Source organism: Piliocolobus tephrosceles, chromosome 15, assembly GCF_002776525.5.
Source record: "Piliocolobus tephrosceles isolate RC106 chromosome 15, ASM277652v3, whole genome shotgun sequence".
NCBI classification, from domain to species: Eukaryota; Metazoa; Chordata; class Mammalia; order Primates; family Cercopithecidae; genus Piliocolobus; species Piliocolobus tephrosceles.
The window spans coordinates 44,042,695-44,068,547 of record NC_045448.1 but is presented as its reverse complement, the minus strand read 5'-3'; the positions used below and the strand labels follow the sequence as shown (position 1 = coordinate 44,068,547).

The window sequence follows — 25,853 nt, the reverse complement described above, 5'->3', positions numbered from 1 at the left end:
TGTATTAATGAAATAGTATAGACTATTTCAAAGTACTTCTGTAGTAAAGATAATATTTCATGAAAAGTTGCTTTCAGTTATGTGTGTGTGTATGTATCTGTGGATTGGGTTGTCATGTAAAACATCATTTCTTACTATAGTTCTCCCATGGATCTTGATCTACCAAGGTTGAAACTGCCGACCTGGAAGATAGTTGTAAGCATGACCTCTATTTGCCTTAAATTTACAACCCATGAAACACAGGTTTATCTTTTTTTTTTTTTCCTTTTCATTTAAGTTCTAGGGTACATGTGCATAATGTGCAGGTTTGTTGCATATATATACATGAGCCATGTTGGTGTGCTGCACCCATTAACTTGTCATTTACATTAGGTATATCTCCTAATGCTATCCCTCCCCGCTCCCCACAACAGGACCCGGTGTGTGATGTTACCCTTCCTTTGTTCAAGTGATCTCATTGTTCAATTCCCACCTATGAGTGAGAACATGCGGTATTTGGTTTTCTGTTCTTGCAATAGTTTGCTGAGAATGATGGTTTTCAGCTGCATCCATGTCCCTACAAAGGACATGAACTCATCCTTTTTTATGGCTGCATAGTATTCCATGGTGTGTATGTGCCACATTTTCTTAATCCAGTCTGTCACCGATGGACATTTGGGTTGATTCCAAGTCTTTGCTATTGTGAATAGTGCCGCAGTAAACATACATGCGTATGTGTCTTTATAGCAGCATGACTTATAATCCTTAGGTATATCCCCAATAATGGGATGGCTGGTCAAATGGTATTTCTAGTTCTAGATCCTTGCGGAATCGCCACACTGTTTTCCACAGTGGTTGAGCTAGTTTATAGTCCCACCAACAGTGTAAGAGTGTTCCTATTTCTCCACATCCTCTCCAGCACCTATTATTTCCTGATTTTTTAATGATTGCCAAGGTTTATCTTCTTCCCTTCTTCTCTAGATCTTCATGAAGGCTTCATGAGGTATGATTGACATGTAAAAATATATATATTTAATGTATCTATCTCAGTGAGTTAGGGGATACACCCTTGGAACCATTGCCCACTTCAAGGTCACAAACATATCCTTCCCCTTCCAGAGTTTCTTCCCACCCTCAATATTATTATTATTATTAATTGAGTTTTGTGTGTGAGAGAACATACTTGTGATCTTTCCTCTTAGCAATTTTCAGTATAAATACAGTATTGTTAGCTGTTGACAGTAAGCTGTATAGAGCTCCAGAACTTACTTATCTTCCATAACTGAAACTGTACTTTAACCATTGTCTCCTCATTTCCCCTCCTCCCAGTCCTTGGCATCCGCCATCATGCTCTGCTTCTTAGTTTGATATACAAGTGAGACTTTTCTTTTAGCTGTGTTATCTACCAGAGTTATTTGGGAGTTGCCCTCCCCCATGCATCTGTATGCACCCAAGAGAACCCAAGATCCAAAGCCTGAAGTCAGTCTGGGCTTTGGATGCATGTCCTCTCCCTTGAACCAATAAAATGTTATATCTGAGTATGTAGAATTGTTTCATGGCTTAAATTGTTGAGTACTTTAAAAAATAATGCTGGAGTGGAAATTCAGAAGTGAAAGTTTAAGTTACTATTTATCCAACTATGTTACTTGAGGTATTTCAAGAGATATTTTGTGGGTTCAGTTCCTGTTTATTGCCAACTAGGTCCTCTCTTTCCATTCCCATTCTGTGTCAGTGATCAGAGTGAAAAACAACTGTTGCTTTTTTATAAGCAACTTTATTATAATATGGTGGCCAAATGAGCTACTGTAGCAAATGGCAGTACAGCTCTAGTATTATTTGGGCAGTCTTACTCTGGATCCATAGCTATCTGTTGTTACAGTTTTCTATGTAATGTCACTTGGTCAACCTTAAGAGCCATGGTTTTGGTGGAGCATGGTGGCTCGGTGGCTCAGTGGCTCACGGCTATAATCCCAGCACTTTGGGCGATCAATTTATCTGTAGTAAATTATTTTCAAGGGAGGGAAACCACTTAATTCAAAGAGCAGTAAGGGATATAAACTCTTGTTTTAAATCTCTGCTAACATTAAACCATATTCTTAGGGAATTTAGGAGTCATGTAACAACAACCCTACTTTATCTTTTGAGAGTAGACCTTGATTTTCTCTCGTTCCTCTTGGCTTCCTGTATCATTCTGTTCGGAAATAATGCTATATCTGTCACTGATGATTTTTAATGAAGTGGCCAGTTTTTGTTATCCTAAATAATATAATCACCAACTAATGTCCTTTGTGCATAAGCTCACTTCTCATGCCTGTATTACATGTATTATACCATATTTACTTAAAAATGTTACCTAAAATCCATTAAAACCATAAGGCAACAAAACTCTTAAATTTGAAATGTCCAATGTGAAAGTTTCCCTATAATACTATCTTCTTCGGTTAAGATAGTTTAATTTTTGCAGTTGATTGTAAATTGAAATAGGGGTACTCTTTTTCCCCTGTAATTTTTTTCCCTTCATTTTGACAGTTCTAAAAATAAAATGTCTGGAATTCTCTGCTATCCAGTTCAGTAACCACTAGTCCTGTGTAACTGCTTAAATTTAAATTAGTTAAAATGTAATTAAGATTTCTGTTTCTTCATCAGAGTAGCCGTGTGGCTAGTGGCTAACCGTGTTGTTGCACAATACCAGTAAAGAATATTCCCATCATCACAGGAAGTTTGATTTGACAGCTCTGGACTCAGTTTTTTCCAGAAGGAAAGATCAAAATTAGGAGTCAAAAGTTAATGTCTTTTATTATATCGTATAAATGTTTCCAATGCAAAGATCTCTACCCGCAACTTTTTAAAATTTTTCTCTTTCTGCCACTTTGGAATCTGTTTTGGTTGTAATTGATCAGTTTCTACATATGTAGGATATATTATTATAGAATAGATCTGGGGTTTCTTCTTCCTGCTATTTATCTCCACTTTCATATTTGTAATGAGCAGGCAGCTTGAGACAGGAAGAGTTTATTGAAAAAGAACGTTATAGGCTTTGAGGTTTTTGAAAGGTTTGTAGTTCATACTTAGTGTCAGTTAAAAGAGAAGTTTTGTTACCTTGTGGTTTTAATGGATTGTAGGTGAATATTTTTAAGTTAATACGGTATAATACATGTAATAATATTAGAAGTGAGCTTTTAATAGTGTCTAATTTTTATTTAATCATGCTAAAGATTGAGAAAGTAAATCCTTTGTGCAATTCGTAGTCTCATGCATGAGTTGTTGACTTAAGAGCTTTGACAGATGGGACAAAGGAGAAAAGTCAAACTGAGCAATGGGTGCTTTGGTGGGATTAAGAGGATTGGTCGGAGGAATAAGAAAATCCTGTGTCCAGGGACTGTAGGGGTGGACCTTAGAGGCTGAAAGTGACTGAGAGGATGGGCATGTCGGAGTATCTCTGGAGGATTTTCTTGGAATGAGAATAATTTAGCAGTGACCCCGCTTTCGTTGCAATCTGCCCAGCTTATATGTCCATGTTGGCAGGGCATGCTGTTGTTGGCAGCAAGGTCATCACTGAGCTCGATAAGGCAAATGGCAGCAATTGCTTTTGTTCCTTTTGACCTGTTTAGATTTTCTAATCCAGAGATGAACTCTGGGAGCATTAAGGATGCCGAAATTTCATTACAGGAGATGCGCAAACAGTGTAGCAAACAGAAATCTCCAGCTAGGTTTTGGGGTTTCCTGTTTGTTTTTGCTGTTTCATTTTGCTTTTTTTAATCCTGTAGGTTTTATTGAAAAGTCAAGTGATTTTTTGCTCTTGAGTTTTAAAAGTTGGTGTTTCGTTTCAAACTTAAGGCTAAGGCAAGATGGTTGTGTGAAATTTTTAATTTTAAAGTACCAGTAGTTTGAGTTCTGTAGTATGTTCAGCTTCAAAAACTGTATGAATCTAGATGGCAGAAATTTGAAAATTAATTGACCAAATGATACAGTGTTAGTAATCTGCTTTAGTTGATGTTTAAAATGTACAGTGCTGAAAATAAATCTTCATTTTTGTTTCTGGAAGAAGAGTTTTACATTTTATAATTACTGTGAATGTAGAAAAAAAAAGTATCCAGCTTAGGATACGGCAGAACAATGCGGGGCACGCAGTTATTTTAGTCATCTAATATGTCAGCATTCAAGAATCTGAACCGATTGTTTAAAAAAAATCTTGTACTTTGTTTCTTTTGTTGCTCATTTCCAACTTTGTCATCTGTCAGAATGCAAAAAAAAATTATCCTTCTATAACCATTGACAGGATAACACAAAAGCTGTCTCCAGGTCGATATTTTGCAGCAATATTTTTAACATACGAACAGTAGTTTTTATAATTTCACCTTGGTGCTCAACCATTTATTATCGTATCAGAAGCATGTCAGTAATTCCTTTCTAAATGTCTGCTTCTTTTAGCGCGGAGACCCACATCAAGGGCTTCACACTGAACGATGCTGCCAACAGCCTCCTCATCATAACGCAAGTTAGGCGGGATTATTTGAAAGGTATGTCACAATGCTTGACCTTTACGTCACATTAATGCCTCTGCAGATTTTTCTTGTAACGCCCTTCGAATACTTGGATAAAGGAGTCCATTTAGCAAATTACCTGCTTATCAAGAGCCTTTTGTGGTAGCTGAGAGACGTAAATTACTGTACATGCATTTATAATACAGCTTGAATATGAATGTACTTGTCATTTGACCACTTAGTCCAGTTTCCATTCCATTTAACACAAGATGGGTTTTCTTAAGATGAATCACAGCTCTTCAGACATGCAAAATTTGTGTTCCAGAACGAGAGAAAGTACAGGCTTTCAAATGCGTTAAAATTCACAGCACAAGTCATTTTGCTTTGGAAATTAACATACTTTAGAGCATCTGAAACAATTCCCAGCAGTTGTTTCTTGCATATTGTGTTGGTTGTGTGTGAGATAGCAAATGAGTTAAATTGAGTGTTAAATATGTGGGATTGTGCACCAAATGATTATAATATTGATTTTTAAAACTTAATCTAATACTTTTTAAATAGTTCATAACACCAACAGCAATAAAATACAATGTTTGTTTGAAGTTTAGAGTTTTCAGATTAATGTTAAGAGAATGACACCTGAAAGATGTGGACATGACTTTGGGGAGGATTGGGGTGGGGGCCATTGGTTTGGTAGAGGCTGTTTAAGAGTTTTCAAGGGGATGAAATTGAATGTGGAGGTCTTATGAATGATCTCCCAAGGGGGACTATGATGAATCTCTTAAATTTAGGTAAGTAACTTTCCACTTTAAGATTTACATTTGAATTTGAGTGAATGCAGTGATACTGCAGTTTTGCCAGTACAACAAAACCCACTTAGGAGATCTCTAAGGAAGGTTGAAAAAGCTCTGGAAGTGTAACCTCGTTGCTTCCTCTCTCTGTAATAATGGTATTATTCCTCATTGCATGTTTTGGTTTGGTTTTGTTTTAGGGTTTTGTTTTTGTTTTTTTGGTGTTTTTGGTTTTTTTTTGAGATAGGGTCTCATTCCATTGCCCAGGCTAGAGTACAGTGGTGGGATGGCTCTGGCTCACTGCAACCTCCTCCTCCTGGATTCAAGCGATTCTCCCACCTCAGCCTCCTGAGTAGCTGGGATTACAGGCGCCTGCCACCCTGCCCAGCTAATTTTTGTATTTTCAGTAGAGACGGGGTTTCACCATGTTGGCCAGGCTGGTCTCCAACTCCTGACTTCAAATGATTCTCCCGCCTTGGCCTCCCAAAGTGCTGGGATTACAGGCATGAGCCACCGTGCCCGTCCTGCATGTTTATCACATAATTTCACATCCTTGAGAGGAAGTTGTTGTTTAATTGTTCAACTTTAATGTTGCTTATAATACCTAAATGTACTGGTCTTTAGCTGTCTTCCTAATTGATTAGTACTGAATATGTAAGTGAATAGAAAACACTTTTTGTGCCCAGATTTTTGTGGCTAGGCGCAGTGGCTCACACCTGTAATCCCAGCATTTTGGGAGGCCGTGGCAGGAGGATTGCTTGAGTCCAAGAGTTTAAGACCAGCCTGGGCAATGTAGCAAGACCTGGTCTCTACAAAAATTTTTTAAATAGCCAGGCATGGTGGTATGCGCCTGTAGTTCCAGCTACTTAGGAGGCAGAGGTGGGAGAATCGTTTAAGCCCAGGAGGTTGAGGCTGCCATGAGCCATGATGGTGCCACTGCACTCAGCCTGGGCAAGAGCGAACCCCTTCGCCCGGCCCCCCAAAAATCACTTTATGTCCGTTAGTATTTTATGTAACAAAATGATAAACAGTTTTAAAACAATGAAAAGTTAAACTTGCTCGCCATATAAATAAGCTCATTGTCATAAATAGCTTTTGTTTCTGTAGACATGGAGATAAGAACAAAACACTTTTCTAATTTCAGAGGTTCATTTTTCAGCTGAACCTGACCCAAATTTCTTCAGCTTGATTGGTACCCTTTATTTTTATGTTAGGCGCCCTGTGTAAGCTACAGGAAAGGACATGGTATAATTTATCATCTACTCTTCTGAGCTGTTCAGCTCAACTGGAGGTTGCCTGAGAGCAGGAGCCTTGAGCCCACTGTTGCTGCACTACCTCTTCCACCCCCACCCCACCCCCTTCCTGAGCATATCACCACAAACCTGTTCTTGGAGTAAAATGATCATCAGTGAGAACAGGAGTGGGGTTTGCACTTATTTTGCTCCATGGCTGATGAGAGCTCTTGATTTTCCAAAGTCCCCTTCCATTCTTCTGCCTTTCTCTCTTTTAGGTTTCTTTTTCTCAACCCCATCTAAAGTAGGAAGAAAAAGTAAAGCCAATTAAATTTTACCATTGGTGAATATTAATAGCTGATACGTGGCACTTATACAGTGTAATCAGTATCACTAGTGAGTAATTGTGTAAATGTTGGAATTAGGTGACAGTGGGAAAGGACCTGGGGTGAGGGATGTGGATAGGTAACATTTTTGGTGTCCCTGAAGTCATTAACTCTACAGAAGGCAAGCCTTATATGAGAATAGGATTTAGGTCACAAGGTCCTGTGCTATCTTTGGACAGACGAGAATTGGTCTGTTCTCCCCACCCTTCTGCTGTCTCGTGCACACACGCACTCATAGATGGAAGCTCTGGGATCGTTGGAATCTTCGAGTGTTGTCTAAACATATGACTTTACCTTGGGCAAACTAATCTCTGTGCCCAGGTGTCTCATCTGTAAAATTGGTACTTGTCTCGGAAGGGTAGTTGTGAGAGTAGCTGTTTAAACTGCTGTGCCTGGTATGTAGCAAATGCTCAATAAGTTTGAGTTACAGTCATCACCATCATTAATCTTATTTTTGTTATTATTGTTTTAATGTACTGTGGGAAGATCCTCCCTAGCTGACAATATTCTTGGTTAATAAAACTATTATTATAATTATCTGTGTATGACCACCCATTAACAAAATTTTATCAAGCTTATTATAAATTATATTTTTAAAATAGTATAGAAACATTTTTTTGTTTCCTGTATATGCATGTGTATTTTAAAATTCTTTTTTTTTTTTGAGACGGAATCTGGCTTTGTCGCCCAGGCTGGAGTGCAGTGGCCAGATCTCCGCTCACTGCAAGGTCTGCCTCCCGGGTTCACGCCATTCTCCTGCCTCAGCCTCCCGAGTAGCTGGGACTACAGGCGCCCGCCACCTCGCCCGGCTAGTTTTTTGTATTTTTTAGTAGAGACGGGGTTTCACCGGGTTAGCCAGGATGGTCTCGATCTCCTGACCTCGTGATCCGCCCGTCTCGGCCTCCCAAAGTGCTGGGATTACAGGCGTGAGCCACCGCGCCCGGCCTTAAAATTCTTACTGATTATGCTTTTTAAACTGTTTTTCTTTTTTCCCATTTTAGAATGAGTGGTTTAGATTGTGTATTCCAAATAATTATAAATTGTTTATTCATTAATGAACACTAAATTCATCATGTCTTTCCACTGTATTTTTAGTAGACTTTAATTAATACCCTTTCCCCATTTTTCTGTAAGGCTAAGCTGTTCTTTTTTTTTTTTTTTTTTTGAGGCGGAGTCTGGCTCTGTCGCCCGGACTGGAGTGCAGTGGCCGGATCTCAGCTCACTGCAAGCTCCGCCTCCCGGGTTTACGCCATTCTCCTGCCTCAGCCTCCCAAGTAGCTGAGACTACAGGCGCCCGCCACCTCGCCCAGCTAGTTTTTTTGTATTTTTAGTAGAGACGGGGTTTCACCGTGTTAGCCAGGATGGTCTCGATCTCCTGACCTCGTGATCTGCCCGTCTCGGCCTCCCAAAGTGCTGGGATTACAGGCTTGAGCCACCGCGCCCGGCCCCAGCTAAGCTGTTCTTACTTGAAAAGCTGTTAGGAGAGTCTTAGTTTTGTCTAAGTTACATTGCTTTAGTTGCTATAAAGCTATAAGTTTTCTTTGATAATGGTAGGGGTAATTGTTATGCTATTCCTTAGTCTACCACTTTATTTCATATCATGATTTTGCTACAGTTTTATGAGTCAGTTAGCTAGAAGGCTATTCCATAGTTATTTACAATCAAGTACTTGAAAGTGTGATACTTCAAAAAAACATATAAACAAAACTCCATTGATTGTACAGATATTGCTCAACTTACCGATGGGGCTAAGTCTGGATAAACTCATCTTAAGGTGACAATGCATTAACTACCCCATAAACCCATCGTAAGTCAGGGACTGTCTGTATTCATGGAAATCAGTAGGCTTTATTTTTTTTTTTTAATTTAGTGCAAGAAAATAATCACAGGGCATCTAATCATAAAATAAATTTGTTGGTGTGAAAGTTGAATGTTTCAGTTTGGAACATTGATCCTAGAGGGAGATACTGTTTTTGAGAAAGAACTGTTGGGATATTAAGTTTCAGTGATCATTTAATCTTTGAGTTAATAAAATCTGGACAAGTATGAACATGGATAGAAGTCACACATTTTTGGAAACTCTAATTTTTAGAAACTCTTATTTATATTCATTTGAACTTACCAACTTTAGTCACTAAATGTTATCCCTAAATGAAACTCATATTATCGGTAACATTTGTATTTTCTCTGTGCCTGAAAGAAGAAATTTCTCAGGCCTCAAATATCTTATGTAGTCAAGTAAATAATTTTGGGGGGTATCTCATGAAGTATTAATATTTTCTGTAATCTAAATTATTCATAGCTTTTTGTATATGGCCATTTGGTGTTCATATTTAAAGGCTGGTTTTCAGAATGCGTGAAACTCAGCACAGGTCATATAAGAAAAGCCCTGTCGCCTGCTCTTGTATTTTAGAGGCTCTGAGAACGCTGAAAACAGCATTGGATCAGCAGCAGACCCCTTCTAAGGTAGCAGTGACCCGCCTCATCCAGGCATTGGCCATGAAGGGTGATGTTGAAAACATAGAAGTAGTTCAGAAGATGGTAAATGGGCTCGAAGACTCCCTTGGACTTTCAAAAATGGTTTTCATCAATAACATTGCTTTGGCACAAATAAAGAAGTGAGTATTTGCAAGCCTTCTTTTCCTTCATTGGCCACTAGAATGGGCATTACCTGAGATACCACCTTTTAAAAACTTTTAGACATGTGGAAACCGTATCAACTGCAGAGGAAATGTTGATATTAGTTGCTGATTAGGGAGTAATTATATGTTGAAAAATGTTTTTTCTTTACCTTAAATCTTAGAATAAACAGCATTTACCAAATTCATAAATCTTGCTCCACAGTTGATAACCTCCTTTCTCATTCTTGTGTATATATGTCAGACCTCTTGTTGTCGAAACACTTTGTTCAGAAGTGAAAAATGATCTCATTTGTTAGTCAGTAATATTTGACAGGGTATTAGTAGAATATTGTGAGGCAGAGGGCCCTGCAAGCTTGTTAAAAATGTGCATTTCCGTATTCATATTCCTTACCCCCCCTGTGAACCCCCCCCCCCCCCCCCACAAACCAGGGAGGTATTTAGAGCTGATTTTCTTACCACTGTCTTTAAATTCCTTTTGAGAATTACCCCGGTAGAAGTAAATAGGACTTGATTTTTAATAAGCCCCCTAGCGAAGTACTTTATGGAATTTGATACCCTTAATATGCTTTTAGAAAAAATGTTCTTTAGTAACCTTGCATACATTTAATGGGACATGATATTAAAATGTAATGTTTGTTTTTGTAGGGTTTTTTGTTTGTTCTTTCTTTGAGCAGAGAAACAGTTGTGTTTTGTTTTGACCTTTTCAAACTATTTCCCCAAATATAACTTTTCTTTTCTTTTTTTTTTTCTTGAGACGGAGTCTTGCTCTGTTGCCCAGGCTGGAGTGCTGTGGCCAGATCTCAGCTCACTGCAAGCTCTGCCTCCCGGGTTCACGCCATTCTCCTGCCTCAGCCTCCCGAGTAGCTGGGACTACAGGCGCCCGCCACCTCGCCCGGCTAATTTTTTTGTATTTTTTAGTAGAGACGGGGTTTCACCGTGTTAGCCAGGATGGTCTCGATCTCCTGACCTCGTGATCCGCCCGTCTCGGCCTCCCAAAGTGCTGGGATTATAGGCTTGAGCCACCACGCCCGGCCATATAACTTTTCTTTAATAAGAAAATGTGATTGTTTTAAATCAGAAGATTGAGGAGATTACTCATCTAAGAACTGGGTGAATTTTAAAGTTTTATCATATAAACACAGTTTTATATGATTTGGAGAACATACTATTAAGTAATTCTTTAAAACTTATAAGAAAAATATATTGTAACAGAGTATTCATTTTTAGAGAATTCTTTTTTTTTTTTTTTTGAGACGGAGTCTCACTCTGTCGCCCAAGCTGGAGTGCAGTGGCCAGATCTCAGCTCACTGCAAGCTCCGCCTCCCGGGTTCACGCCATTCTCCTGCCTCAGCCTCCCGAGTAGCTGGGACTACAGGCACCCGCCACCTCGCCCGGCTAGTTTTTTGTATTTTTTAGTAGAGACGGGGTTTCACCGTGTTAGCCAGGATGGTCTCGATCTCCTGACCTTGTGATCCGGCCGCCTCGGCCTCCCAAAGTGCTGGGATTACAGGCTTGAGCCACCACGCCCGGCCCATTTTTAGAGAATTCTTATGTTTAATATAATAATTTCAACACAATATTGACTGATTGGATTTAGTATGCCATAACAGTAAGGTATCCATTATAGATTACCTTAACCAAAAAGATAGTCAGAGATAATTTTTACCATAACCATGTAACTCATTTTTTTCAAAGTGTGAGGATACTTTTTCCTGAGATTTTTAGTATAAATTGAGTATTTTCCAAATGTGTCATACCTGACAAAAAGAAATTGAGGCGACTGTAAATTAGAGACATGCATATATGCCTTTTGAAACATCATCAGTATCTTTAAGAACCCTGGGATGTTAAATACTATTTTTATGCAGTAGTGACCAGTTGTGGATCATAAAGCCAAAATTATAGCATTTATACAAGTTTTCATTTTATATCCAAAGAGTAGCAAAAATTATATCCAAAGACTGGCAAAAATATTTAAGATACAGAATTTTTTAAGTTATCTTCATGAATTCTCCTATATATAGTTGTTTGATCTTGTCTGTAGAGCATTGTTAAAACAAGCAACTGTTTCAACTGCTGTGAAATAAGATAAGCAACCATGGGAGCATGAACCAGCTAGTGATTGTTTTTGCTACTTAAATGTGATTGGGTTTCAGTTGCATAGTGTTTTTATTTGGTTAATTGTAAATGTATTTCATTTTTTTCCTCAAGTATTAGCATGAGTGGATGTAAAAGTAAGTTCTTATACTAAACTGCCTGCAATATTAATATAAAAGCAAATTTTAAAATAATTTATTTTGCTTTTTTCTAACAGCAATAACATAGATGTCGCAATAGAAAACATTGAAAATATGCTTACTTCAGAGAATCAAGTCATTGAACCCCAATTCTTCGGCTTGGCATACTTATTCAGAAAAGTAATAGAGGAGCAGTTGGAACCAGCAGTTGAAAAGAGTAAGTTAGTTGTTTATGCTAAAGAACACAAAAGCACATTTTCTCTCTACTGAGACTAGACCAAATTTCTTTGGTAGGTGAGTTATACCACTGTTCTAATGATTTTTCTTACCTGTCATTTTTCCAGTAAGCATCATGGCAGAGAGATTGGCCAATCAGTTTGCAATTTATAAACCTGTCACTGATTTTTTCCTTCAACTTGTGGACGCAGGCAAGGTGGATGATGCCAGAGCTCTCCTACAGGTAATGACCCTCCACTCATGGAGCAGTGGGGCTCGAAGCTTGCAAGAAGTAAACTGAGAAATTACTAGACATAGGTGTATGGTGGAATACTGGAAATTCAGTGTGGTGCGCAGCTAGCCTGTTTAAATTCAGTGTGAATCAAGGTTGCAGGACAAGGACTGGATGGTAGGTTTTAGGTTACTTGTTTTTAAAGATCCCAGATCAAACCAGAAATGTCCTTAGAATTAAGGTTGGAAGGGAGCAAGGTGGGGAGTAAGTAGGGGGCAATGAGTTTTACTGAAATAATTAAAGGCAAATGTTTCTGTGCAGATAGGTAATGCAAAACAACAATTTCTTTTATTTTCTACTTTAATTTCTCAAATGCTCTAGATACTGTGCATCACCATGGCAACACAGTTTGCAAACAAAAAGTAGGAAATGTTTGCTTTTCAAGTACAGCTTCTCACTTGAATACTCAAACATTCTCAGTGCCTTATTCAAGGTTTATTAAGAGTTGAATATGCTTTCTATTCACTTGTGTGTCACAGACACATTAAATGACAAATGCAGGTCTCTGTGGCCCGCACTCTCAGTTAAATTAGCAATCTTCAGGGAAGGAGACAACTGCATTCATGCCATTTTAACAGCACTAAATATAAAGCTACACCAAGTGCCGACAGAGCAGTGGGTGATCGGAGCTGCCACTGGCAATGTACACAAACAGGCACCGCTGGGGAGCCCCTTCCCAGCAGGTGGCAGTCAAACAGTCACCGTGATCCCGCCAACGGCTGTGTTTGTGTAGACTCCCTGTGTCAAATTGAGGCCTGGGACCAATTTCTGATCGTAAATAGTATTATATTCCCTTACATATTTACCAGCTGCGAAAGATCTTTAGTAGATAGGGAAAGTAAAACTGTACCCATGTGCTTGACCTCCAGTTTTGATCCTTAAAGTTCATCTAGTTTGACAGTAGAATCTAAGCCATTTTTAAAAGGAATTCTTGAAAAACTGGGTCTCTGTTAACAGTTTTATAAAGGATGAATTAGCACTGCTTCTCAGACTCTTACTTTTGTTGCTGGAGAAGAGAAATTCCAGTTCACTGGGAATTTTCTTGCTTTGTTTGCTTGTTTACTTTTTTTCCCTTTGATTTTTTTTTTTTTTTTTTTTAATTTTAAGGGAAAGGCAGTTTATGATAGGGATTTCAGGACTTTTAAAATTGTTTTGTTTTGCTATCTTCCGTGGTAAAAAAAAAAAAAAAAAAGAAAAGATACTCATGCTTTATCTTCATACGTACATATCTAAGTACCTACTAGGGGTATAATAAGTATATACATATCTAATTATACACATGATGGTATGCAATCAGTTTTAACACATCCTTTTGATAGTTCTTTAGAAAGTGGCACTTGGTACTTCATCTACCAGCTTGTTCTCTGCCATAATGAAGGTTTTTCTTGAAGAGCACGATTGACAGCTGCCTAGGTGGGAGGCAGCAGGGATGGTACCTACTCCCTCAGAAAGAACTGCGTTATCTGCAGTGACCTCACCGAAGGGCTCTTGGTGGTAGCTGAGTGTTGATGCCACAGCAGAGTCTTTTCATTTACCATCTCATCACTAGACTGGGGTTTCAGATGATAAACCCTTCACCCATCCTTTACTTGCTTGTCAAACAGTAAGAGATTATTCTTGCCGCAGCGAAGAATACTTTATTCACAGATGTCAAAAACATCAGTGCATAATGTAAATGTTCTGTGTGTCCCTAAAAAGTTCTTTTTATACCATTAGTTTTAGTATTGACAGTGTTTTAAAGCTTTGAAAGAGCAGTGTTCTTTTAGAAACTTAAAAGAATGACATCTGTGATGAGTGTAAACTAAAATATTGTCTTGCTATATTTGATTTTACTATAGCATCTAAGATTGGATAGACACTTGATTTATCTGGTCTGTCATACAAACTTTTTTTTTTTTGAGTTTAACTTTGGTCTCTTTCTCAAGCGCTGGCTGTCTGTTGCAATGAAAGCCTTTTATAAAATAGAGAGATTGAAATCAGTCCTTTTGTATGCATAAGTGTAGGTAATTATACTTTAAAGAGAACTTGCTTTGTACATTTTAATTTTTATAAAGAAACGAGCAGTTATCTCCCTGACACCTTATTAAATGTATAATTAACCTTATGATCCCTAGCTCACTTGTGAATGCTTGGCAGTATAATTGGAGAGGAATAGTGTTTCTTTTTTTCCTCTTTCTTTGCAGTCCTAAACCTTATTCTGTGGTTGTTGAAGCATTAGTTTAATTTTTCCCTTTTCTTTTTAAACAAACTTTATACTTGCAATGCCAAGGACAGCATTTAGCAAAGCTTGGCATAGCTTACACTTGTTTTCTTTTTTCTTGCCTTAAAAAATAATAGTCGACTATTAGGCCTTCCTATTGGTAATAATACACTACTGTATTATTGTGAACTTTCTTAATTGGAAATATTCAGTTTGATCCGCTTGTTTATCAGAAACCTTCACTTACTGAATAATGTTTTAATTTTTAGAGATGTGGTGCAATTGCTGAACAAACCCCGATTTTGTTGCTGTTCTTCCTTAGAAATTCTGGGAAACAAGGAAAGGTACTCTGCTTTACTTGCTAACAAATCAACGATACTGCATGTGCCTTGCTCAGAAGTATTGAATTTAACATAAAAGGCGTTGGTTCAGGATCTTATTTGAGAATACAGTAGAGATTCAAGACTTTTCTTGTCTTTACTTACCTACTTTTAGAGGATGTTAATAGAGTCAGTTTTGTCGTCTTTTAGCTGTAACTAGAAATGTAAAACAAGTTCATGCAGGAATTTTCCACTTACATAGTTACGCATTGAGAGCTCCAAGAAAAGGCCCTTAAAAAATGCAAGATTCGGCTGGGCATGGTGGCTCACACCTGTAATCCCAGCACTTTGGGAGGCCGAGGTGGGTGGATCACTTGAGGTCAGGCGTTTGAGACCAGCCTGACCAACATGGCAAAACCTTGTCTTTACTGAAAAAAAAAAAAAAAAAAAAGAAGGAAGATTAAAATTACATTGCTTAGGTCACCTTGGGACAGTTAACAATGCAGAAGCACTGCCAAGGGAAATGTATACTCCAGAGTGTCTCCCAGCACGTATTTATCAGGTATAAACCATCAGGTAAATGAGCCACTTGGCTTTCAAATTGATATGGAGCCACAAATATTCTAAAATTTGTACAGTTACTTTAAAAAAAAAAAAAACTGTAAAAGGGGTGGGTGAGTGTGTAACAGAACCAAGTCCTTTTGAAAAATTTTTTATTATTTAAAATTTCTGTGGGTACATAGTAGGTATATTAAATTCTATTGATGTTTAACAGTAAGTATAAAGTTAAATTTCTCTTAGATCTCATTTTACCTCTTGTACACCAGAAACTACATTTTTAGTTTATTTGGGTTCTTTATGAAGTTTCAAACCACATGCCAACTGTGATGCTTGTTTTATTTGAAACATTTAGGCTGTGTCCATTTTGGGAGATCTACATTTTCCTTAATTTCTACACACTTCCCCTAAATATACCTACACTTTTTAAAAATTTGCTTCGTTGCATCTGTGACTCATGTATTTATTTACTATAAACAACTTTTAGAAAGTATTTAATTGCCCTTTCTTTCCTGTCAGAGAGGCTACATTTTTACATTTGTGATTAAAAAGTACAAGGAATCTGAAAAGCACTTGTCAGTCCACATGTGGGACTGTGCCAAGTACCTGTTGCCTTGTCCAGGAGATGGGACGGGAAATGCACAGCAATATATCTGCTTAGAACATTCCACCCAGGAGAATTTAAAATAGAAGCAGCCCTGGGAGGATGCAGGTCCTGGTGTGGACTGAATAAACATGCTATAAAAAGGAGTTAGGGTTTTTAAGATGCCTGTTAACAGTGTTCCATTGTTTGACAGTAGAATAGTTAAGCCAGATTTTGCTCCTCTTGGTGAGATGGGAAGAAGGCATAAATGTTTATATGTCCGTCATGGATTTATCCGGCGATGTTGGAGTAGGGTGGGAAATACTCAGATATTCATTAGGGCATAGCAGTTCTGTATTCACTTGCTACGGGAAATAAAACCATAGCTGAGTCTGCATATTCCCTGGAAGAAATAAGTAAAAATTTCAGTGAGATCCTAGAAATGCTCTTTTTTGTATGTCAAGTGGGTAAAACTTCAGAATGTTTTAACTGAGTTCTTTACAATCTCATCAACCAGTTGTGGCACCTAAAGATAGGGTTATCTCTCTGCCCTGGGGAATCTTATAACTTCTTGGTATGGTACGGTCACCGCTTGACAAAAGAAGCAGTGGTTATCATATTCCAGGAAAATATTCGTAGAAATGTAAGTGGAATTGCATTAACTTGTGAAAAATGCTGGTTTGTCTTAGCTGTAGATTATTGAGTCAATATCAAATGCTAATATACAAGGGACAATAGTCCATTAAATTGAAGAGGCAGTTCTGTTATAATTATTGTGAAAAATTTTTTTTTTTTTTTTTTTTTTTTTGAGACGGCGTCTCGCTCTTGTCACCCGGGCTGGAGTGCTGTGGCCGGATCTCAGCTCACTGCAAGCTCCGCCTCCCGGGTTCACGCCATTCTCCTGCCTCAGCCTCCCGGGTAGCTGGGACTACAGGCACCGCCACCTCGCCCGGCTAGTTTTTTGTCGTTTTTTTAGTAGAGACGGGGTTTCACCGTGTTAGCCAGGATGGTCTCGATCTCCTGACCTCGTGATCCGCCCGTCTCGGCCTCCCAAAGTGCTGGGATTACAGGCTTGAGCCACCACGCCCGGCCTGCAAAATTTTAATATAGGGTTGCTTTGTCAGTGTTCTAATTCACTGTTAATTTGAGGTTTTGGTAATATTACCTTTATTTAATTTCCTAGGCATCAACTCTGAAATCTCTGTTAGAATTGATTCCTGAATTAAATGAAAAGGAAGAAGCATATAGTTCCCTCATGAAAAGCTATGGTAATATAAGTTTAATTTGACTATATTATTGGATTATTTAAATGGCTTTATTATTTAAGTGTCTATATTATGTAAATGACTTGTAGTATGGTCAACTAAGTCGGTCTTCAGCTCAAAGGCAGTAATCCTAAATATCAGATAATTATGATATAAATAACTCAGTGCTGGAATATGTTTTTAAACTATATATTAAGAAAAATATGAAATTATGCATATAACTTTAACATTAAAAAGTATTACTGAACATCTTCCGAGCAGTCCAGGTATATTGAGTAGAATCCCAGGCTCCTGGAAAGACCTAGAAATCCTCTTGGACTTATATATCAGAAACTAGTTCAGTCTCCCCAAGGGCCTGCCACCTGAAACAAGCAGAAATTTGAGACTCACTTAACCGGCCTTCTTGCTCCTTCAGTACCCTCTCTGCTTGCCTGCTACTCCTTTGAAATGACAGACCCTTGATTAAAAAGTAGCCCAAGGTTTTTACGTCCCAGTTCAAATTCTGGTCTTTTAACCAGTTTGTTCCCTGGTTGCCAGACAATCACATATGAAAGGAAACTAGTCTAAAGTTTCCTCAGTCATCAAAATAAATGTTAGCATTTCTCAATCACGATCATCTCTCCATCTGTTGCCCACTGATTTGCTCACTGGAGGCATAGGGTAAATAATTGTTTCATTGATTTTATCTATGGGAGGACAACAGACTCAGGTGTCAGAATTAGTAAGTCAGTTCTCTTTTTCTATACTTCTAAGGAGAACATTCTGTATTTCAAAATAGAGATATAGTCATAAAATTTCTCAAATTTCCAGTAACTAAACACAGGCATACCTGGAAGATATGGTCCCAGACCACCACATTAAAGCAAATATATAATGAACAAAGTGAGTTACATGAATTTTTTGGTTTCCCAGTGCATATAAAAGTTACATTTACACGATAATGTAGTGTATTAAGTGTGCAATAGCGTTGTGTTTTTTAAAAATACATACCTTAATTTTAAAATACTTTATTGCTAAAAATAGTTAATCATCTGAGCCTTCAGTGAGTCGTAATCTTGCTGGTAGAAGGTCTTGCCTCAATGTTGATGGCTGCTGAATGATCAGGGTGATGATTGCTGAAGGTTGAGGTGTCTTAAAATAAGACAACAATAAAGTTTGCCACATCAGCTGACTTTTCCTTTCATGAAAGATTTCTCTGTACTATGCGATGTTGTTTGTTAGCATTTTATCTGCAGTTGAACGTCTTTTCAAAATTGGAGTCAGTCTTCTCAAACCATACAATTGCTTTATTAACTAAATGTATGCCATATTCTAAATCCTTTGCTGTCATCCAAACAGTGTTCACAGCATCTTCACCAAGAGTAAATTCCTTCTCAAGAAACCACTGTCTTTGCTCATCCATAGGAAACAGCTTCTCATCATGTTAGGTTTGATCATGAAATTGCAGCAGTTCAGTCACATCTTCAGGCTCCACTTCTGCTTCTAGTTGTCTTGCTATTTCCACCACATCTGCAGTGATTTCCTCCACAGAGATCTTGAGATCCTCGAAGGGGTTCATCCACGAGGGTTGGAGTCAGCTTCTCCCAAAGTCCTGTTAAAGATGCCATTAAGAACAAATGTTGAAGCCACTGCTCACTTACCATGAAATGTAAGTGAGCAGTGGCTTCAACATTTGTTAATGGCATCTAGAATGGTGAACCCTTCCCAGAGGGTTTTCAGTTTACTTTGCCCAGATCCATCAGAAGAATCACTGTCTGTGTCAGCTATAGCCTTATGAAACATGTTTGGTTTTGTTTTAATTTTATTTTTAAAACATGGAATGCTTTACACATTTGCATGCCATCTTTGTGCAGGGGCCATGCTAATCTTCTCTGTGTCATTCCAATTTTAGTGCATGTGTTGCCGAAGTGAGCCCAAAATGTGTAAGACTTGAAAGTCTAGATTACTCCTTGATCTATGGGCTGCAGAATGGATGTTGTATTAGGACACCTGAGAACATTAATCTCCCTGTATATCTCCTTCAGAGCTCTTGGGTGACCAGGTGCATTATCACTGAGCAGTAATATTTTGAAAGGAATCTTTTTTTTCCTGAGCAGTAGGTCTCTACAGCAGGCTTTAAATACTCAGTAAACCATGTATAAACATCAGTGCTGTCCTCCAGGCTTTGTTGTTCCATTTATAGAACACAGGCAGAATAAATTTAGCATAATTCTTAAGGGCGCTAGGATTTGGGAATGGTAAGTGAGCACTGGCTTCAACTTAAAGTCACCAGCTGCATTAGCCATTGAAAATAGAGTCAGCCTGTCCTGTGAAGCCAGCGTTGGCTTTTCCTCTCTAGCTATGAAAGTCTTAGATGACATCTTGTAATATGAGTGTTTTATCTACATTGAGTATCCTGTCGTTCATTGTAGCTGCCTTCATCAGTGGTCTTAGCTAGATTTTCTGGATAACCTGCTGTAGCTTCTGCATCAGCATTTGCTGCTTCACCTTGGACTTTTATGTCATAGAGATGGCTTCTCTCCTTAAACCTCAAGAACCAGCCTCTGCTAGCTTCAGACTTTCCTTTTATAACTTCTTCACCTCTCTCAGCCTTCATAGAATTGAAGAGTGTTACGGTCTTGCACTGGATTAGGTTTTGGCTTTTAAGGGAATGTTGAGGCTGATTTGATCTTTTTTTTTTTTTTTTTTTTTTTTTTTTTTTTTTTTTTTTTTTTTTTTGAGACTAAGTCTCGCTCTGTTGCCCAGGCTGGAGTGCAGTGGCCGGATCTCAGCTCACTGCAAGCTCCTCCTCCCGGGTTTACGCCATTCTCCCGCATCAGCCTCCCGAGTAGCTGGGACTACAGGCGCCTGCCGCCACGCCCGGCTAGTTTTTTGTATTTTTTTAGTAGAGACGAGGTTTCACAGTATTAGCCAGGATGGTCTCGATCTCCTGACCTCGTGATCCGCCCGTCTCGGCCTCCCAAAGTGCTGGGATTGATTACAGGCTTGAGCCACCGTGCCCAGCGGCTGGTTTGATCTTATATCCAGACCAATAAAACTTTCTCCGTGTCAGCAGTAAGGCTGTGTCAGTTTCTTATCATTTGTGTGTTCAGTGGAGTAGCACTTTTAATTTCCTTCAAGGACTTTTCCTTTGCATTCACAACTGGCTGTTCCACGCAAGAAGCCTTACTTTCAGCCTATCTCGACTTTTGACATGCCTTCCTCAGTAAGCTAAGCTTAATCATTTCTCACTTTTGATTTAAAATGAGAGATGTGTGACTCTTCCTTTCACTTGAACACTTACAAGCTATTATAGAGTTTTTAGTTGGCCTAATTTCAATATTGTGTCTCAGAGAATAGGGAGGCCTGAGGAGAGGAAGACGGGAGAACTGCTAGTCAACATCGCAGTCAGAACACATTTCTCAAGTTTGCCGTCTTCCGTGTGCATGGTTCATAGCACCCCCCCCCCCCAAACAATTACAATAGCAACATCAAAGATCACTGGTCACAGATCACCATAACAGATATAATAATAAGTTTGAAATATTCCAAGAATTACCAGAATGTGACACAGAGACACAAAGTAAGCACATACTGTTGGAAAAATGGCATTGATAGACTTGCTCAAGGCAGGGTTACCACAAACCTTCAATTTGTATATAACGCAACATCTGTAAAGTACATTAAAGCCAAGTATGCCTGTAATGTGAAATCGTGTCAAACACCTAAAACTGTATGTGTTACTATTAAATTAGGTAATCCATCTTGGGAGGAAGGTAGAAAATCAAGAAGTAAAGAAAGGCAAGATGCTGGAATTTTCAGAGCAGCTTCCTAGAAGATAGAGCTTGAGCCCTTGATAGTAGTAGGGGAAGGGTTCAGCTCCTTAGGGAGGGGAATAAAGGATTTACACAAGAAGTTGACTTCATAGAAACAGCAAAGATGTGTTCCAGCTCCTCTAAGAGCTGAGGAGTCATTCACCCTCATTCCACTTTGGGAGACTCTGATTGCTGAACTTCTCATATCCACCTTAGGGGTTCCCCTGGTGCTGCTGGAGTTGCGATTGACAATATCAGAGTCAGCGTAGGGCAGGGGTTTATTTGGTGGTTAGATGCTAACAATCTAATGCAAAATTAAAGAGTTGAATTACCAGCAGTAATTGTTAGCAGAGCCCTTACGATCTTGATGGTAAACTAAAAAATTTCCACAAGTCAGCCACAAGTAAGTAGACAGCCAAATTTGGCTCCTAAGCTATTTCATCATTCACTTAAGTGAAACTAGTTAATGTCTTCTTATAGGGTTTTTTTAATGGTTTTTTTTTTTTTTTTTTGAGACGGAGTCTCACTCTGTTACCCAGGCTGGAGTGCAGTGGCCTGATCTCGGCTCACTGCAAGCTCCGCCTCCCAGGTTCACGCCATTCTCCTGCCTCAGCCTCCCAAGTAACTGGGACTACAGGCGCCCACCACCATGCCCAGCTAATTTTTTGTATTTTTAATAGAGACAGGGTTTCACCATGTTAGCCAGGATGGTCTCCATCTCCTGACCTCGTGATCCGCCCACCTTGGCCTCCCAAAGTGCTGGGATTAGAGGCATGAGCCACTGCACCTGGCCTATAGGGTTTTTTGTGTGTATCATTGTAGCTAACTATATTCCCCATATTTATTTCACAATCGAAAGATGAAAAGCTTTTTTGGTGTTGAGCTGATGATCTTGATGTAGCTTTCTCCATAATTGACATGTCCCTCTCCACAAGAGTTCCTGGATTATCTTGATTTCAAAGTGGTTTTAAGCCAAAGGGGATTGAATGGTGTATCTGTTTTATTTTATAACCGAGGACTTCAGTTTGTGGTCACTTGAACTATCATAGGTCTTCAAAATAATGTAATAACCTAAGTGAATGGTACCATTAATATTATTCTAAAGGCCTTTAAATGTAGCCTTATTTGTCATTTTCTTCTCCTTCAAAGTGAGTGATGCTGAATGAGGGATGTAGAGAAGTGAGGGAGATGGTAGATTCTGAGTGTGGCTTCTTACTGAAGGTTGTTAAGTGTTCATTTGCCATGGGATGAAGGGATCCAGCCATCCCTGAGTGGCTAAGTGTTTTGGTGAAAAGAGTAAGATAGGTTGTCTTTATCTCTGATTAATATAGTTCTTTCTTTGTCAGTCTCAGAGAAAGATGTCACATCTGCTAAAGCACTGTATGAACATTTGACTGCAAAGAATGTAAAATTGAGTGATCTGTTTCTCAAGCGTTATGCAGTTTTGCTGAAGAATGCTGGAGAGTCTGTCCCTTTCACTGAACCCCCTGTGAGTATTTCTTAATTAAAGGGAAAATACCTCTACAGATTGATGTACGCTTCATAACAATGTATAAGAAAATAAGTTGAAGACTTAATTACATGAGGATTAGATCTCTGTGAAGAACCCTCAGGGGATGGCTTGAAGGACTGAGCAGCGTGCCTTGGCTGCAGCAGTGGGAGAACATAGCTCTCTGGGGCCACAGTTTAAAATCAAGGTCTGTCTCAGACCTTCAGCTATAGGCATGGATTTACCAAATGTCCTTGGGGCAGTTCTGTCATTTCAACTTGAAATAGGATTTAATGGCCTGTAGTTCAACAGCCAAGCATATTATGTCACTGGTAATTACTTGTTCATTTACATAAGTTGGTTTTTATTTCTTCATGTAGGGAAGTTTTTTTTTGGAGACGGAGTCTCGCTCTGTCGCCCAGGCTGGAGTGCAATGGCGCGGTCTCGGCTCACTGCAAGCTCCGCCTCCCGGGTTCAAGCGATTCTCCTGCCTCAGCCTCCCGAGTAGCTGGGATTACAGGGGCCTGCCCCCATGCCTGGCAAATGTTTGTGTTTTTAGTAGAGATGGGGTTTCACCATGTTGACCATGCTGGTCTTGAACTGCTGACCTCGTGATCCACCCATCTCGGCCTCCCAAAGTGCTGGGATTACAGGCGTGAGCCACTGCACCTGGCCTGTTTCCTTTAATAAGAGAAATCACATAAGCACAATTCCTTTTTGTTGCATCATTGAACTGAAAGTCACTACACCATGTTTATTTCTAACACCTCAGCCTTCCATACCCAGGTGTAAATACCTCCATATGTGCACATTCACACATGCTTGCACATACACACGTACCCTAACTCCTGCTGCTAACTTTGACTCTGAACCCAAGGCCTTAAACTTGTGATTTAATGAAACAAGGAGTGCTGAAGCTTGAGGGGCAGCATCTTCCATGGGCCTGGCCGTCTTAGCTACCAGTTGGTAGTGTTTATGAGTTTTTAAGTTTTGTACCATCACCTCTCGCTGGTAGCTTTATCTCTAACTTTCCCTCTTTTTTTCTCCTTAACAGGAAAGCTTTGAATTTTATGTACAGCAGCTAAAAGAATTGAGGGAAAATTCTTCCTGAAATAAGCAGGCGATACTGTTTTGTATATATTTGTGATTCTGTATCTACATGTTATTTTGAAGTGTATTTGAAGGGAAAAATAAATGAAAATTTTCTTTGTGTGACACATGTTCAAAGTCTTATTGACCATAACTGTGTGCTTGGTTATCGGATATTTTTGGAGTTTTTTTTCCTCTGGCATAAATTGATAGCATTTTCCTCAGTGCTGCTGCTGTGGGAAGCCATACTTTTTCAAGATTCTTCCCCTAATTGGCTCTTTGGTTTCCCTGCTCTGTTTAGACTCGCTTATTAGTCTGCTATTTCTCTGAAAAATTTTAGAGCTAAGTATAGTGATTATGAACTTTCTATTGCATAATATTCTGCAATATAACAATTCCTTACATGTGTGAAGTCCTGCATAACTTTCAAATTTCATTAAATGTTGGCACTAGGAGTCATCAGATCTAGCCTTCATCATTTTCCAGTGAGAAGCAGAGACCCAAAGGGCCTGTCACTTGTGCTGGGTCAGGGGGCTGTCTGTCATGCCTGGAGGCTCTTCGGCATACTTCCCCCTCTCTCCCTTCTGCCACCGTGGCTTCCAAGCACCTCTGTTCATGGAACGTCTCTGAAATTGAGTCTTGGTCATGACTTACCCCAAAGTAGAGCGATGTGTTTCCTCTCTTTAGTTTCAGGACTTTGTCAGCACAAGCTCTGCCCTAGGCTTGTTACTTTATACTCATATCCTGAAAAGATGTGGTTTCATCTATGAAGGGGCAAAATATTGGTTTGTATTTAATTTTTTAAAATAAAAGTTATCCCTATATTGACTCTCATGCCTGTTAATATCTACACTGTAAATAGTGACTTCAAAAAAAAATTCTAAGATAGGTAGTCAAGAGAGTTTGCCATTATAAAACATGTCTTAATACAGAATATCGACCTAACTGGAGATGACATAATTACCAAAATGTTGAAAATGTTTTGAGAACTCTTCCCATTTTGGGGTATTGCTTGTTCATTTGAATTTGGTAAGTCCCTGCTGTTCAGTTTCAATACCAACTTGTGTCACACTGTTCACATCAGGGGAGACCTTGCCTTGGGGACAACAACTTGTGCTGTTGACCTTCTGTCTCGTGGGACTATCTCTCCTGCATCTGCTACCTGCCCGCAGATGGTGTGAGAGGGAGGGTTGATGGCGGGAAGCCAGAAAGTAAATGTCGTCATGGTATTAGCCAGGCTTTTACTTCAACTCTTTTTGTGGCCTTAGATTTAAGGAAGCAGGGAGCGTGGCCAATGTTGAGTCTTGGCCCAGTGGACATAGTGCCTTGAGCACTGCCCAGGTGCAGGACCTGCACATGTTACAGGTTTGCCAGGAGTCTTTTTTTTTTTGAGCTAGAGTCTCGCCCTGTTGCTCAAGCCGAAGTGCAGTGGTGCAATCTCAGCTCACTGCAATCTCCGCCTCCCAGGTTCAAGTGATTCTCGTGCCTCAGCCTCCCAGGTAGCTGGGATTACAGGCGTGCGCCACCATACGCAGCTAATTTTTGTATAGTAAAGATGGAGTTTCACCATGTTGGCCAGGTTGGTCTCGAACTCCTGGCCTCAAGTGATCCTCCCTCTGCCCTCGCTTCAGCCCCCCAAAGTACTGGTATTACACACCTGGCCAAGAGCCTCACTCCTGTGTACATCTTTAGTGATTGCACTGAAGTAGGCCTTATTTTTTGCAATCATGCTAATGACAAGTTAGTCAACATTCACTAATTGACATTCATTAAAATAGGTCTCCAAGGTGAGGCATAACCTTGGGGTGTAATCTGGATTTCACAGTCTTTGGGGAAACTGAAAGTACCATCTCATTTGCATGAAGTGACTCTACACTGGCCCTGTATGTGGACTCTGGTAAAATGTGAGTGTAATACAGAGGAAATAGGTAAGACCTCCTTATCTAGAACGCTAAACAGCAGCGGGGGGCATTACAAACCACTAGCTATTCTAATATCTTTTGCACTGTATTGGTTCCCCTATTGAATATAAATATTTAAAGTATAATAACTATATACTGTAGGTGGGCTTTTGAGGGTTCTAAATATCTAATAGCTAAATTGAATTTAAGTAGAAATATAAACAAAATTTAGCAGCTTTCTGTAATATGTTTACACTCAAATTATAAGCAGCTAATTCTAAAAAGATGTCATTATAAACTTGAAAACTATAGTATTTTATATATAATTATATGTTCATGTATTTGAATGCAGTATAATTTTAACTGAAATGCTTTGAATAAAGTATACTCTAAAT

At 39.1% G+C, this 25,853-nt stretch overlaps 1 protein-coding gene and 1 non-coding gene across 2 annotated transcripts in view; one reads left to right on the top strand and one right to left on the bottom strand.

Annotated features, from left to right (window-relative positions):
* The window catches only part of LRPPRC (leucine rich pentatricopeptide repeat containing), a 123,665-nt gene extending 97,812 nt beyond the window's left edge, over nucleotides 1–25,853 (top strand). The window contains exons 31-38 of the mRNA XM_026456105.1: nucleotides 4,411–4,499; nucleotides 9,286–9,490; nucleotides 11,829–11,968; nucleotides 12,096–12,211; nucleotides 14,729–14,803; nucleotides 17,104–17,188; nucleotides 22,326–22,468; nucleotides 23,523–25,853. Coding sequence (XP_026311890.1) covers nucleotides 4,411–4,499; nucleotides 9,286–9,490; nucleotides 11,829–11,968; nucleotides 12,096–12,211; nucleotides 14,729–14,803; nucleotides 17,104–17,188; nucleotides 22,326–22,468; nucleotides 23,523–23,579 — 910 coding nt within the window. The 3' untranslated portion in view covers nucleotides 23,580–25,853. The remainder of the gene's footprint in view (nucleotides 1–4,410; nucleotides 4,500–9,285; nucleotides 9,491–11,828; nucleotides 11,969–12,095; nucleotides 12,212–14,728; nucleotides 14,804–17,103; nucleotides 17,189–22,325; nucleotides 22,469–23,522) is intronic.
* Nucleotides 18,994–19,100, bottom strand: LOC111528873. The gene has a single exon (XR_002727185.1). It is a non-coding gene; the product is annotated as a U6 spliceosomal RNA (small nuclear RNA).